This window comes from Cottoperca gobio, chromosome 24 (assembly GCF_900634415.1).
Source record: "Cottoperca gobio chromosome 24, fCotGob3.1, whole genome shotgun sequence".
In the NCBI taxonomy this organism is placed as follows: domain Eukaryota; kingdom Metazoa; phylum Chordata; class Actinopteri; order Perciformes; family Bovichtidae; genus Cottoperca; species Cottoperca gobio.
In genome coordinates this window covers 8,571,849-8,585,489 of record NC_041378.1, presented here as the reverse complement: position 1 = coordinate 8,585,489, position 13,641 = coordinate 8,571,849, and the positions used below count along the sequence as shown (strand labels likewise).

General features: G+C 41.5%; 1 protein-coding gene across 2 annotated transcripts in view; it reads right to left on the bottom strand.

Moving 5' to 3' along the window:
* Positions 1 to 122: 122 nt before the first annotated feature.
* mettl24 (methyltransferase like 24) overlaps positions 123 to 13,641 on the bottom strand; it is a 34,537-nt gene continuing 21,018 nt past the window's right edge. The window contains exons 1-3 of one of the 2 annotated variants that reach the window (XM_029425298.1): positions 10,760 to 10,860; positions 6,173 to 6,398; positions 123 to 1,494 (exon numbers count right to left, since the gene is read on the bottom strand). In XM_029425298.1, the coding sequence (XP_029281158.1) occupies positions 1,177 to 1,494; positions 6,173 to 6,398; positions 10,760 to 10,782 (567 nt within the window). In that variant the 5' untranslated portion in view covers positions 10,783 to 10,860 and the 3' untranslated portion in view covers positions 123 to 1,176. Of the gene's footprint in view, positions 1,495 to 6,172; positions 6,399 to 10,759; positions 10,861 to 11,463; positions 11,598 to 13,641 lie in introns of those variants that run through there. The other variant, XM_029425297.1, reaches the window with a different exon arrangement.

The window sequence follows — 13,641 nt, the reverse complement described above, 5'->3', positions numbered from 1 at the left end:
ATTGTATTACCATCCCTATTGTGGAAATAAACATTCTGTAAATTTGTCCTCTAAAGAAAGTGAAGCATTGGTTCCTTGGAGAAAGTGATTCTTCGTCCATAATTCAACACCAAATCATGAGGAGACATCTTAATAATTTTTTCCTTTTCTTTATTGAACTGCATCAAGTGGGTTGTTTCTGAAAGTGGTTCATTTTGTTTTGGGTTGTCAGCCCAGTGCTATGTTTTCAGATGAAGCTTGTTGGTGTAGTTCTGGTGCAGTAGAGATAGTGGAGTGAGGCCTGTTAAACACCAGACGTAATCTGAAGGAAGAAAATAACTGACAGTCACACACACAATGCTTCTTTGTGTGGATCTTTAAAAGCATTTTTTTATTCTAACCCAGGAAACTGCAATATGTAAAACAAATAATAATGATTGGAGTTCATCTATATTCTTTTGTCTTTCCCACACACGCCCACACATCCTCATTCAAACAATCGCACTGAACAAATCTAGAGACATCACTGACGTTCTTCACATTATTGTTGTGTTTTGTGTTCGAGATAAAATCACATCAGTGTTCAACTGCAGGGAAGGATCTGTTCGTTCGGAGCAGATCCCATCGCTTCACCTTTTTATTACCCACATTCCTCTTCTCATTCTTTGTGTGTAAGCAGCTCCGATTGCCTCCCACAAATATTCACTTACTGTCAATGCAACACAATAACATCATGTATCCATTTCCTTTAATTCATGTTCTATTGAGCGGACTGTGGGCCTGTGCAGACATTTGTAATCTGGAAAGGTTGTCTTATATCACGCGGGACTGCTGTCCATGAGCCAAGCTCCGATAGGACCGTGATGACAGAAGTGACTGTGACTCGGGCTGACCTGCAGCCAAAAACACTGCCACCATGAGGTAGAACACGGGGCAATTACTCTGCCCCTCTACACGACTGAGGTCAATACAGGCCAGGAGAGGAAGAGCAGGAGGATAAGTAGGAGCAGGGATTTCAGCTCTCCAAAAAAGGTCAAGCCAGATGAGAGCGGTCTGTTGGGGAACAGCCGTGCTCTAGCAAGAATTTGTGCACAGACTTAAAACTCAATGTTACATAAACTTGTACATTTCAATTCAGAAGTTGTTCCAGCCAAGATAAGTTTTTTTTTTTTTTTTTGGTACGGTCACTGAGTTCCCTCAAGGCTTCCACTCTGTGTTCACCCAGCTGAGGGTGTAAACGCTGCTGGCGTTGAGGACATTCTTATGCAGGAAGAGGTGAGGTTTTGTCATGTCGCGGTGGACGTGGAAGAGGCGGAAGTTGGCGTGCTCGAGCTCCCTGAGCAGGCTGAACCAGTACCGCACCACGGATGGGTCATCGCCGGCCACTTCAAAGCCGGCCCAGTGCAGGTGAACCTCCAACAACAGCTGACCCACTGAGTCTAGAACTCCTTCCAGGACCAAATTCTCCAGAATCTTCCACTCTGCGCTCTCCATATCCGCCTTCAGTACATCCACCTAGAATGGGGGTAGGGGGGGGGGGGGGAAACACATTGGATGTTTTTTCTTCTTCAGGTAATAACTGAATTGTATTCTAACAGTGGAATGACACTAAACTGTGTGGAATTATTGAACATAAAAGCTATTAAAAGATGAAAAGGAATTAGTGAAGCTTGGCCTTTGTACTTGCTGCAGCAATGTTGATGATGGATTGAGCAAGGGAGTAGCCTGACGAGGCTTGCTGTGTCGGAGCGGATAGGAAATGCTTCATAAGATGAATGTTAATAGCACCCTTAGGTCATAGTCATGAGAAGACTAGTGCATGCCCAAAGTTTAATGCACATCCTCAGGCTCTTGGGATTCCTCTTAAGTCTGCTGGATTGCTGAAGATGACCATTGTCTGACCTTAATGTCTTTAAAAGTCCAGTTGGAGATGGTGCTTTTATTCCTTCTAGGCTCAGCAGCTCTGTTAGCTTTTTCTCAGCTAGTACATTATGTAGCCACTAAATTAGGAGTGATAAGACCTGAGGAGAGATTTAGATTACAAAAATGTATCCGAAAGAGGCCCGGGGTATTGTAGTGTCAAGGATTATTACATTATTTAAGATAACATGAGATAGTAGCAAAAGGAAATTCATAGTGCCGTTTTTTTTTTTTTTTTGTTATTGTGGGAAACGTTCACATATCTAAAACTAAACTGAGAACATCATCTGACAGCACAGATATTAAAGTGGCCATGAAATTCCTCTGCAATTGATGCCTTTGGTGATGCTAAAGAATTCCCAGCCCTCATTAGTGGAAGAAAGTCTCAGAAACTCTCAGAAACAAAAACAGTTATCTGTGGAGAACAAGTCCAAATGTTGTCCTCTATCTTCTTTGTGGGCCCCGAAACTCCCACAAAAAAAAATAAAAATGTTCCTTAATTGGACAGAAAGCTCCTAATGGAAAATGATGTGGCATCAAGGACGGTGAGTTTTTCTATGTGTATCATAGGCCTACTGTGTTTATGTGCATTTGTCAGGATTGGGTGTTATTTTAGAGCAGCTCATACAGCTTCATTCTGTCTGACTTTTCTTCTTTTTTTTTTTCACATAAACTGTCTTTCTGGCTCAATGATCCCTGAATCAATGCTGTATCTGCAGGAGAAGTTACAAGTCCTGTCAAGACTCCATATGGTGTTGGAGCTTTGGAAAGATGATTTGCGCTACACTACTGCGCAGCGTTAGCCATGCTAAATGGAAATGAAATGATGACAGTTTTCTGATGGTTGGTTGGAGAGGAAAGTAAGATGTTTTATGTTGAAACCTAAAGACATTTGGCTGACATTCATGGAACAATTTTAATGGAATAGTTTGGCATTTTGAGCCGCCAGCAAGCCGGTTAGCTTAGCTTAGCTTAGCAAAGGCTAACAGCTAACCTGGCTCCGTCCAAATCTTTACAAAATGTGCCTTCTAGCATCTGTAACGGTCACTAATTAACAAGTTATAACGCCTTTTGTTTTATTCCTACAAAAGTGAAGTGTAACAAATAGGTTTTCTGGAACGTGCCAGACTAATTTCTTCGCCAGTCGTTGGAGAAGGATAAGCCAGTGAGCTGAGAATTTAGTTGAATAAAGATATAATTTGCAAACAAATCACTTGTTCGCTGGCCACTGACTTAGAGCTCAACCCAACTGAGAAATTAAGGTCGTTTCAAGCAGTGATTCAGTTCCGTTTGTTCACCCATAACATTCGTTCTTCTGAACAAATTGTTCGGTCACAACGCACTTGTTAGCTTCGGCCAGAGCCAGGCTAGCTGTTTCCCGGCTGTTTCAAATCTAAGCAAGTGTACCGTCTCCTGGATACTTTCTTTTAACCGTACACACGAGGGTGGCATCGATATTCTCATCTAAGAAAACAAATAGGTGTATTAGGAACTCTTCTTTCAAGCAGGTTTCATTTTCATTTTGATTTCAAATAGTACATACACATATGTTTCTCTACAAAATAGACTCCAATTGACAACATTGAGTTGCCTTTGGTTTAATTATTATTTAATTATTTTTTGCTCGCCACTTTACTTCATATGTTCTTTTTCTGTAATGAGGTACATTTCCCCCTTGTGGGACTAATAAAGGATTTCTGATTCTGATTTCTAAAGCTAATTTTGAATCCTATTTAAACTGTGACAGCAAACTCTTCAAACCGTTTTGCACAGTTTAATTCCTTATTGTTATGCAGTCCAGTATCAAAATTTAACTGCAAAAAGAGGTCTGTCACTGTAATTGCCTCATTAAAAGTATGTAAGAACCATAGAGTCTATGCTAAGAAGCCATGATGAATTCAAAACCAAACACAAACTGAATTGTACGCCCCGCAATATTAAAGCTGATCAGCCCCGCTGTATAGCCTCTGTAGAATATTGTAAAATGTCTTTGCACTACACATATATTCATGCCCTCCACTGCTGTGAAATTAATGTCAAATTGCTACAAACGGTCTTAATACCCAATGGACAAATATTTCCTGTCTTCCAAGTGACTCACACAGTATGTTATTAAAAATACACATGGTAATTATTTCAGTAAAGCATCCTCAGGATTAGGCAGCACATTTGGACACATTTTAATTTTGAGACGCTTTTGATGAAAAGTCTTTGAAAACAAACAAGTTTGCGGTTTCGAGAAAATAACTTCAAATAGGACTTCGCACTTTGGCTTGTTAATTGGGCTGAAATGTGTTCATTTCATGGTGGGCAAATCCTAGGGTATATTAGGAAGGGTACATTACTGTCTCCATTTGTTCCACATGATTGGTCTCGTCACAATAATTCAACTGCGTTTGCTTGTAAACCAGAGAGCAAAACATCACAGCCTATCTGACCTATATTATTATATGTTTAGTATGCTTTAATTAGTGAGCCTGCCACAAGAGAGCATATCACAATTGAAGATATTTAATTACACATCGGAGAGGTTTCCTAATTCGGTGCTTTAAAAAGCACTTCAACAACTGCTTTGACATCAGGGCAGTAAGGCCTGCATTTCACCCTCTGCCAGTGCTTTGACAATCACACGGTCTCTTTTTGTCTTATTTGTGCAGGTTTAGCAGCCGCAGAAAGCCGTGCAATCCTGCTATGACTTCGCCCCTCAGTCTTGCGTTGGAGTCTAATTGAACACCCCTTGTTCATTAGCATGAAACGATTGGCTACGTTGAATTAGAATTAGAAATCCATAGACGTACAGTATGTGGGTTTACCTCAGCAACATGTAAGCAGATGACTGCAGGATTGGGGCCCTTCACTGAAATGAAAAGGTTGTCAGATGGAAGGCCTGAATGTCGTGCTTGTTTTCTGTAATTTGGCAGTAGCTCATTTAATTAAGTGTGGTAGTACCGCTGGGCAATGCGGATACTGTCCAATTACCGACATGATCAATGGTCCAATATGCAGTTTTCTTTCTACAAATGAGATGTGACTCCTGCTACTGACATTTGCCCCTGTGGTGACAGTATCTGCTACCTCAGCTGGACACCGGAGCCCAGTGAATGAGTCATCTGTGTAGTTTTTTTTAACAAACACAGATAAGAAATGCTGCACAAATGCATATTTTGACCTTTACCGAGTGACTCTGTATCTTCTCTGCTGCTGTCACAGAGGCTTGGCGAGAGCCTTTAAGAAGAAACTGTTTGTGCTACTGCTGCCTGCTCCTCCGGCACACTATGTACTCGCATTAAAACCTCATTACAAGGATATGTGCGTGGCTTTGCATCTAAAACAGGTGGATACCGTCATCTATGAAACAGTATGGTGTGCAAACCGGGTATGTGTTCATATCTTGTAACACACTGAGACCATCTTTATGTCTTCATATCTGTTTTAAAACAACTTTCATGGCAAACTTTCTCTCAGAAAAGGAGGCGTCTTGTATTTCATGGTGGAAACTCATGGTGCCCCACAGTGGAAAGAGTTCATCGTCTGGGGAGCAAGAAAGTGTTCAATGATCTAATCTGCCCATTAGATCATTTTTCTACATAACGTTTTCTTATGTCATAAGATATTACATAAAAAGAGGCTTAATGGAATCCACACATTAATTGAACAGACCTTAAATGTCGGTAACCTTTTGTATGTACTCTCTTGAAAAATAGATTTTTAATCTTAATGGGACCTTTCCTGGATACATTTCCTTCTTATTGCCAAGAGAAGAGAAAAGAGGCTGACTGTCATCCCGCTGTGTCTTCATTAACTATGGAAGAGAAGCTTGGCTGCTTTAACCTTGAATGATCATTCAGTCTGTTCCTAAACAGGTATGTTTGCTGTTTATCAGTATGCGTGTTCTCAGCGGGCTGGGTGTGTGTGTGTGTGTGTGTGTGTGTATATGATTGATCTTGTATGCAGATCCCTATCTGATGAGGTTGAACACAATCCCTGGAGGGCTTTGGAGAGGTAACATTCAGCATGATAATATTTAGAGGAGGAAAACCAAATTATATATGGGTTTTATCCACCTGGCGCCTGAGACAGAGGAACAGAGGACATAGGAAGGGGCCTGTGTTTGCATGCATGCAGCATATAAGTGAATCTGCTAGCTGACGCTGGAAGAAAAAATCACTTTCATTTGGTTCCAGGTGATTTTATAATGTTAGAATCCTTTCCAAATGTGGATTATTGCCAGGGACCATGTTGCATACAATCCCACTTACGCTCTAGTTCTTACCTCTCTGTGTCCAAAGTCATTAAGGATGGTGGCCAGTTTTTTGGTGTTGGCGTACTGACGCTGGGCAGCAAAGGCCGGGTTGGGATCCCTCCAGTCTATAGAAAGCCGATGAAGCCACATTTCAGCCTGCTGCATGTGAGGCTGCTTCAGACTGGGATCAAAGCAGTGGATCTCACATCCTGCCCTTGAGAGAGAACGCTCCAGGGACCGATCATCCACACCCAACCTGCAGCCCACACAGCATAAGAACATCATGTTGAGTGAGTGAGTAATAAAGATGGGTATTGAAACTCAATGCTTTCTTAGGTACAAGCCAAAATATGTATATAGTATGGAGTAATGATCAGATAAAATTGCTTAGTTTAGATTATAGTTTATTTAGGCAATGTTTGGCATTTGACATCTTTGGCTCTGTTTGTTGAATCAACAAGACTGAGAGTCGACAGCTGTAGCGGCACAGAGATGCTTTGAGCAATGGCCATTCCTTGACAGAGAGGGATGGATGGATGCATGAATGAAGCGTTTTAGCTTCACTACATCTGTACCACGTTCAGATGAGACATAGCTACAAATGAGATCTGCTGCATTTTACTGTTCAGGAGTGGGTCAGATTTCATGGGGGAAATCTAATGAATAGCTTGTAAACTCAAAATAAAGCCCGACTCTTTCCAACCATACTATCACTTGAGAGCCCCAAAGGCTAATTGTTTAGGACACAACAGGCTGACCGTTTCCTGTTGTACTCCAATGTAAACATGGCTGACACTTTAAAACCGACATGCATTGTAACTACTGTTTGTTAGGAAAAAATAAATTTACTCAAAGACCCAAAGCTCTTCTTTGTGATGTAAATGACGCAATTGATTTTTAATGTTAATAACATTTCACACAGGGACAGAAATATAGACAAGCTGCATATCGAACGCCACACTGTCACTCTGATCCTGACTTCACCTGACCTCTTCAAAGTCAAGAAAGAAATAATCAAGAGGAAGATTGTATCTCCCGTTAGACATATGATGTGTAAATCTAAGTAAACTGACACATTTCTCTGTATTTCTCTCTTTCATGCGTCTCACTCACTTCCCTCTCGCTCTGTATCCCGCCCCTCCCTTCTATAATTCTGCAATTTTCTCCCTTTCTTCCTTTCTCAGTCACTGTCTCCGCATTCCCTCGCGTCTAATTTGTGCTGCGACTGTGTTCTGTAATTGCGGCAGGGAGTACGTTTCACAGTGCACGCACACACACACACACACACACACACACACACACACACACACACACACACACACACACGGAACATGCTTTTAAAGATGATGCTCCGGGTCTCTGAATTAAGAGAGGTGACTATATATATGGGAGAGATTGAGATGCAACAAGACTTCTCTTTTTTTACCGCAGTAATTAATTCAAATGCTTCATTGCGAGTTTTCCATTCTCTGGTGGGGTGTTTTGGCCAGCAATCACTGCAGTGACACTACAGAAGATTACTCACTGGGGCGGGGATCACAGTGCATAAGAAACACTTCAGGATGACAGTGCTGGTAAAGGAGGGTTTCCACCTCTCTCATGAGACTACAGAGTGGCAGAGTGGTAAAACTCTATTGACTAGAATGTCATGGCAACCAGATGTGTGTGTGTGTGTGTGTGTGTGTGTGTGTGTGTGTGTGTGTGTGTGTGTGTGTGTGTGTGTGTGTGTGTGTGTGTGTGTGTGTGTGTGTGAGATGAGTCACACACACTCAATGCATTGTTAATCTGATAAACAGAGCCTTGAGTACGCCTGTCCTCGCTCTGAACTATTATGTCAACAGCCTCTGGATGTTGTGAACCTCGGAGGTGAGACTGGTTAACAAACGCTGGGTGGGCTGTCTGGTGGTCTCTTTTATATTCTGCTTATTACCCGTAGACCTTTACCATTAGATCTTCCCTTATTTGTGTTCCCTTTGTTTAAAATACCATGGCGTTCTCACAATATTTCTGTCTCTACACCTCCATCCTCTCTCTCTCTCCTCTCACTACCGCGCTCCTATTCTCCTTCCTTCATCACACATTGCAGCTCATTAACATGTGCATGATTAATGAGTGTGCTGTGCTGTAGCCTATATAAGTACATGGTCTATAGTCTGCAGTCTCTTTACAGTTAAAGAAACTAAAGTTTTTCTGCACTTCCAGGGCCTTGGAACTGGCTCACCCTAAATGTAATACAGTTATTATTAATAGGTCTCATTCAACAATATCTTCCTACGTTTTTTCTTAAAATTGTTCTGAAGGAAGGTCCAAAGAAATGTGTCCTTAAACTGCACAGTTGTTTGTATCTGTGTTCTTATAATGATGAATCCCGTTGTCCTTGTAAATTGAAAGGAATGCTGGTTAATTCTAATTAGCAGGTAAAAGCATCCGGGCATGAGACTGCAGGGTGGTGTGCACACAAACAAAAGTATAAAGAGGGTAGAGCACCGTCTCCAAACGTAAAATTTACTAGTGTCAGTAGGGGATATAAAATATCACAAAAAAACATGCTTGAGATGCTATTACTCGTTCACTGTCGACGTGTTAATGTGATATTTATTATTTTAAAAGGCCGTAAAGCTTTGTAAAATAATGAAAAAATTAAATAAAAAATATTATAAATGATAAAACATATTATTGTAATTAAAATGCTACATTATACAACAGGCCCGATGACATTAATTACACCTGTGCTTTTGCTGCAATCACATGTCACGATTTCTCCTGTGAAAAAATCTGTAATCCGAAAACATAAATACCGCTTATATTTAAGTGCAGTGTAAAAAGTTGGCACAAATGCTCCGCTGTTCAGGATAATTCGACACTGTTCAAGCTATCCACAAACTTAACATCTAAATGTGTAGTTGTATTTACAACTAATAACTCTGTAGTGCTGCCAAAACGGAGCTAAATGAAGTTATAGCCTTGACTTCAAAGACATCTTCAGTTACTGAAATAAATACACTTTTAACACTGATCACATTCTCCCTGACTGAATAGACGGTTGGAACAAATTATTAATCGCAGCAGCCACATTATTTCCTAATTTTGCTCAGGAGGGCACTTTAGCCAAAGAGAACAAAGGCGTCAAATAGAGCCACTATTACCAGTAGCTATACTGTGATGCTTAAAGTGCAGCAGATGAAGTTTCAAAGCTTTCTTTGATTGGCAATAATGTGGGCTTATTTCTTTTCATGACAGTGGATTATTCATCTTCACAGACAATCACTGATGACAGTAAGCATCTGCACTGTTGCTGCAGGATTTGAAAGGGAAAAGAAGATGATCAAAAAAGATAGAAACTAGCGTAAGAGAAGGAAGATGGAGGACGAGAGAGGTAAGATGGAGTACGAGAGGTGAAAGGTGAAATAACTGCTCTTTCATGTGGAAAAACATCCTACAACCCCCCCCCCCCCCACTCCGCACCCCGCATCCACCACCATGTGAACGACCAATCAGAGAGCAGCTGCTCATCCTGCCCGGGCACAGCCGTGCACGGCTCGTTAAACTATGCAAATTACATATATCAGACGCACAAAACACACACAAAGATATGTGTACACACACACACAACTGTACACACTCTTAATAGTACTTGATATTTCCATTAAAGCCAGTGTAGCAGTGGAGTGTAGTGGAGGGTTTTGTGAGTCTCCTGTACAGCGGAGCAGAAGTCTACTGAGAATATTCAGTAGAGGGTACTCAGCATACCTGGCATGAATTCAAGAGTATGCCCATGAAGTCTGTGTGTGTCTGTGTGTGTGTGTGTGTGTGTGTGTGTGTGTGTGTACTTGGATTCTAGGTCAGATAGGGGACACGGGGGGGGGAGAAGATCACTTGGCGTATCTAGAAAAGTGAAACTTCTGACAGCAGTTTGCCTTGTAGAACTGTTATCCTGGGCTCTTAGGACTTTTCTTTTGTTACTTATGAAGTTTCTTTTTTTCATAGAGTTACATCTTTAAGGTCGACTTTCTGTTATTGCATTAGCCAGAGTTGAGGGTCGACTAAGCAGCAATTGAATTCTTTCCGGAGGTCTTAAGGGATCAGTTAGATAGAAGGAAGAAATGGTAATGCAGCTTCCGTTGACGTGAGAAATCAGAGCTGCGAGTCACATTTTCCCCAAGCTGATACTCAGGTCAAATGTTAAAATGTTTGCATAAATCACTGAGAGGACGCACACTTTTCCTTTTATTTTTGATGCATGACATTGTAGCTTGCCTGCACGAGTGACTTCCCATCAATCAGCCAGAGGATATCGGATGTGTTTTCCTCCAATCTCTCCGTTTGACCCCTGACCCCTTCTCTAAAGAGAGGCAGTAAGCCAGAAACAGCCATTTCTCCCTCCCTTTCTCTCCTGCATCAGTGTTTGTGCCCTTCCTGCCTTGATGCCAGCCCACCTGTGCTGTCTCTCAACAGTCAAATTAATAAGCTCCCTCTCTGCTGCAGAAAAATCCCTTCAGAACTTTGCAGCACCTCAACACAGCGGAGGCCCAGCAGGGTAGAAACCTAGCCGCGCTGATCCACCACACAAAGCCAACCGGGAGTGATTGACTCTCCAATCTTAAGAAGGTCAAATACCTTGGTGGCCTGGCTGACTCCATTCAAGATTACTTGCCACTCAAGGAGAAGAAGCAGGGGTGGAGTGGATGTTGGAGTTCCAGGTGGATGTTGGAGGTACAGTTAAGGCAGACAGAGGATTACTCAACAAATGAAATTGCCCAGTAAACTGGGATAACCACACAAAGAAAAGAAAAACATAATTGCTACCTGGAACAAAAAAGTTAGCTGAATATTTCTACAGAGAAAGACAGATCCTGAATAAATATAAGCTCAGTGACCAATTAGTAATTGAAATGGAAAGACATAAAAAGACGAGGCCAACAGGGGACGCAGAGACGGACATACTCCTCCATTATGTGGAAAATCGCTTTCAGTCTTTGATGTAATAGTTATAGAAATCCCTAGATGAAATCTGAATTGTCATGGGTGAAGTGACAACAGCAGCAATTGTGACTAGATATATTACAGCCTGTCACAGAACCAGATGCTCTGAATAACTGGAGATAACTCACTGTCAGAAAATGAATGTCGTGAACAAACCCGTTGCTCTACAGATGCAGTACATGACAGCTTGTCTCAAAGCTAGTGTGATTACAATTAGGATTAGATTTATGTGAGAATAATGGTAAAAGTTTGGCAGGGGGTGGGTGTGGGTAAAGATTTGAGTTAGGTAATAAATGTATTCAGTGGAAGGCGGCAGTGAGTGTTTTGTCTGTACGCACCCAAAAGAGTAAACTCTGCAACGTTTGCTTTGTATTCTGTGGGTCAGGCTGAACTTGGGGTCCAGACATGCAGCCCAGGCTCCCTTGGTCCCCTCCTGAGCAGCTTCCTCACCGGCCAACGATGCGCACGACACCTGGACACACGGAAACATGCACATCTTATAACAGCCATTTCCCATATTAAGAACCAGAGCTTCTTGTCAAGGTTACGTTGTTTTCCCTGGCTTTTTAAATGTAATGTACAATCTGAACAAAAACAAGTAGTATACTGGGAAATCAATGCTATTTCCATTAGAGCAATGTGTTATATTAACTTTCTACACAGTGTTAACACAATACTCCTGTTCTCAAAGGATGTTACGTCTTGCTTCAAACCTCAAGGACGGTTACAACTGCGTTAAACATTCTTTATACAGTCTACATTCAATCCAACATATGAGTCATTTACTAAATGTATATATGATTTCTAACATTTTGGAGTGTATATGAAGTTGAACCAGGCATGAATAGGATTGCAGAGTTTGAGTTCTTAAGCTTAAGACACATTTTGTTCTGAGTAGGTGTGTGTCTGTGTGTGTGTGTGTGTGTGTGTGTGTGTGTGTGTGTGTGTGTGTGTGGTGGTGTGAGTGCATTTTTTCAGCAGCATTAGTCTACAGGGTTTAGCCAGATTGGACATTAGATTGAGTGCCAGCGTGTTTAAACAATCACACCAGCATTTAAAAGTCAGAAATGTCAGCTTTTCCTCAAAATATCTTAACATAAATGCTATAAATCACTAGAAGCTGCTACTGATTTTGACCCTGGGCTAGTGTGTGTTTGGGCCTTAGTGTCAAAACTACTATATGCATACTATTCATCATGATGCACAGCTGGGGCCGACGCATCAGCAGAACTGCCAAGTCTCTCAGCAGCGGAGTGAGATAACAGAGCAATGAAAGAAATATGATAATCATGGAGGAGATTGAAGTATTGCTTCTTTGTGTACTTTAATACTTTTGGATTCCATACAGTGCGTGCAGATCGGCAAGTTTGTCTTTTCAAGTCAGTGTGTTTATGTGAGCGTCTGTATATTTATATAAAGCATGCACCTGCATAAACTTTGTACACACACACACACACACACACACACACACACAGTAAACATGTGCATACGTCATTGTGTTGGTTTTGTGTACATCTGCAGTTCTACAAGCTTTAGCGCAGAAGCTGCTGCTCAAATGTTTGCTGTCTGGTCTCCCTAAGATCCGTCTGTTGCAGAGCTTCAGTTTGCAGAGAAAGGAACAATATTGGCACAGACATAATCTATGGTTGTACTGTACGCCATTCAAGTGTAAACAACCTAGAATGTTTAGAAGTGTGTGTGCGTGAGTGTGCATTCTTGTATTGCCCGCTGTGTATTCTATAGTCTAACACCTTACAGCTTACAGAGTTCAGGTTAATTGAAATGAAGCCTGAGCAAAAATGTTTTACAGTTATGTAAATGTGAAAGAAAAGCAATGAAGAATAAAGAATTATTGGTGCTTTCCAAAAAGTAATCTGTTGCCAGGGAACGATGAGCACTGTGTGCCGGCACAATAAAATCACATATTTTTGTACTCAAAATTTGACATTTGAAACTGTTTTTGCATGTTTACATTCTCAGGCCAACACCAGAGTTCCCTTGTGAAGTGAGTAAGATTTTTAAAGCTTAAAAAAAAAACCCATAAAGCTGCCTTCACATGATAAGAAACGTGCTCTTTGTTGACCACGAGGTAGGCCGCAGAGCATAGTGCAGCAACTTGCAGAGGCAAAGCGAAGCACAGTTATACATTATACATCAAAAAGTGTCTACACGGCATACATTGTTTGCACTTTGAAAGGGCAGCGGCAACCGAGGTCAAAATTAAAAATAATTTGAACTTTGAGTGCAGAGCTCGATGGCAATTTTGAGTGGTCAGCCACGCCAAAGGTAGCGCCTCCGCCTAGTTGGAAAAGAATGGTCCAGCCAGCACAGAGTGGTTTTCACCACTGATCGTGTGTGGGCTTCAGGCACAGTCTCCGTGCTGTGGCCTTTAGAGTTTTTTAAGACTAAACAAGGTAGTCCAGATGTCCCTATTCCCTCAATGTTTTTCAGCTCCTACTGGGAGATCCTGCGGCATTCCCCAAACCAGATGACATAATCCCTCCGACGTGTTCTGA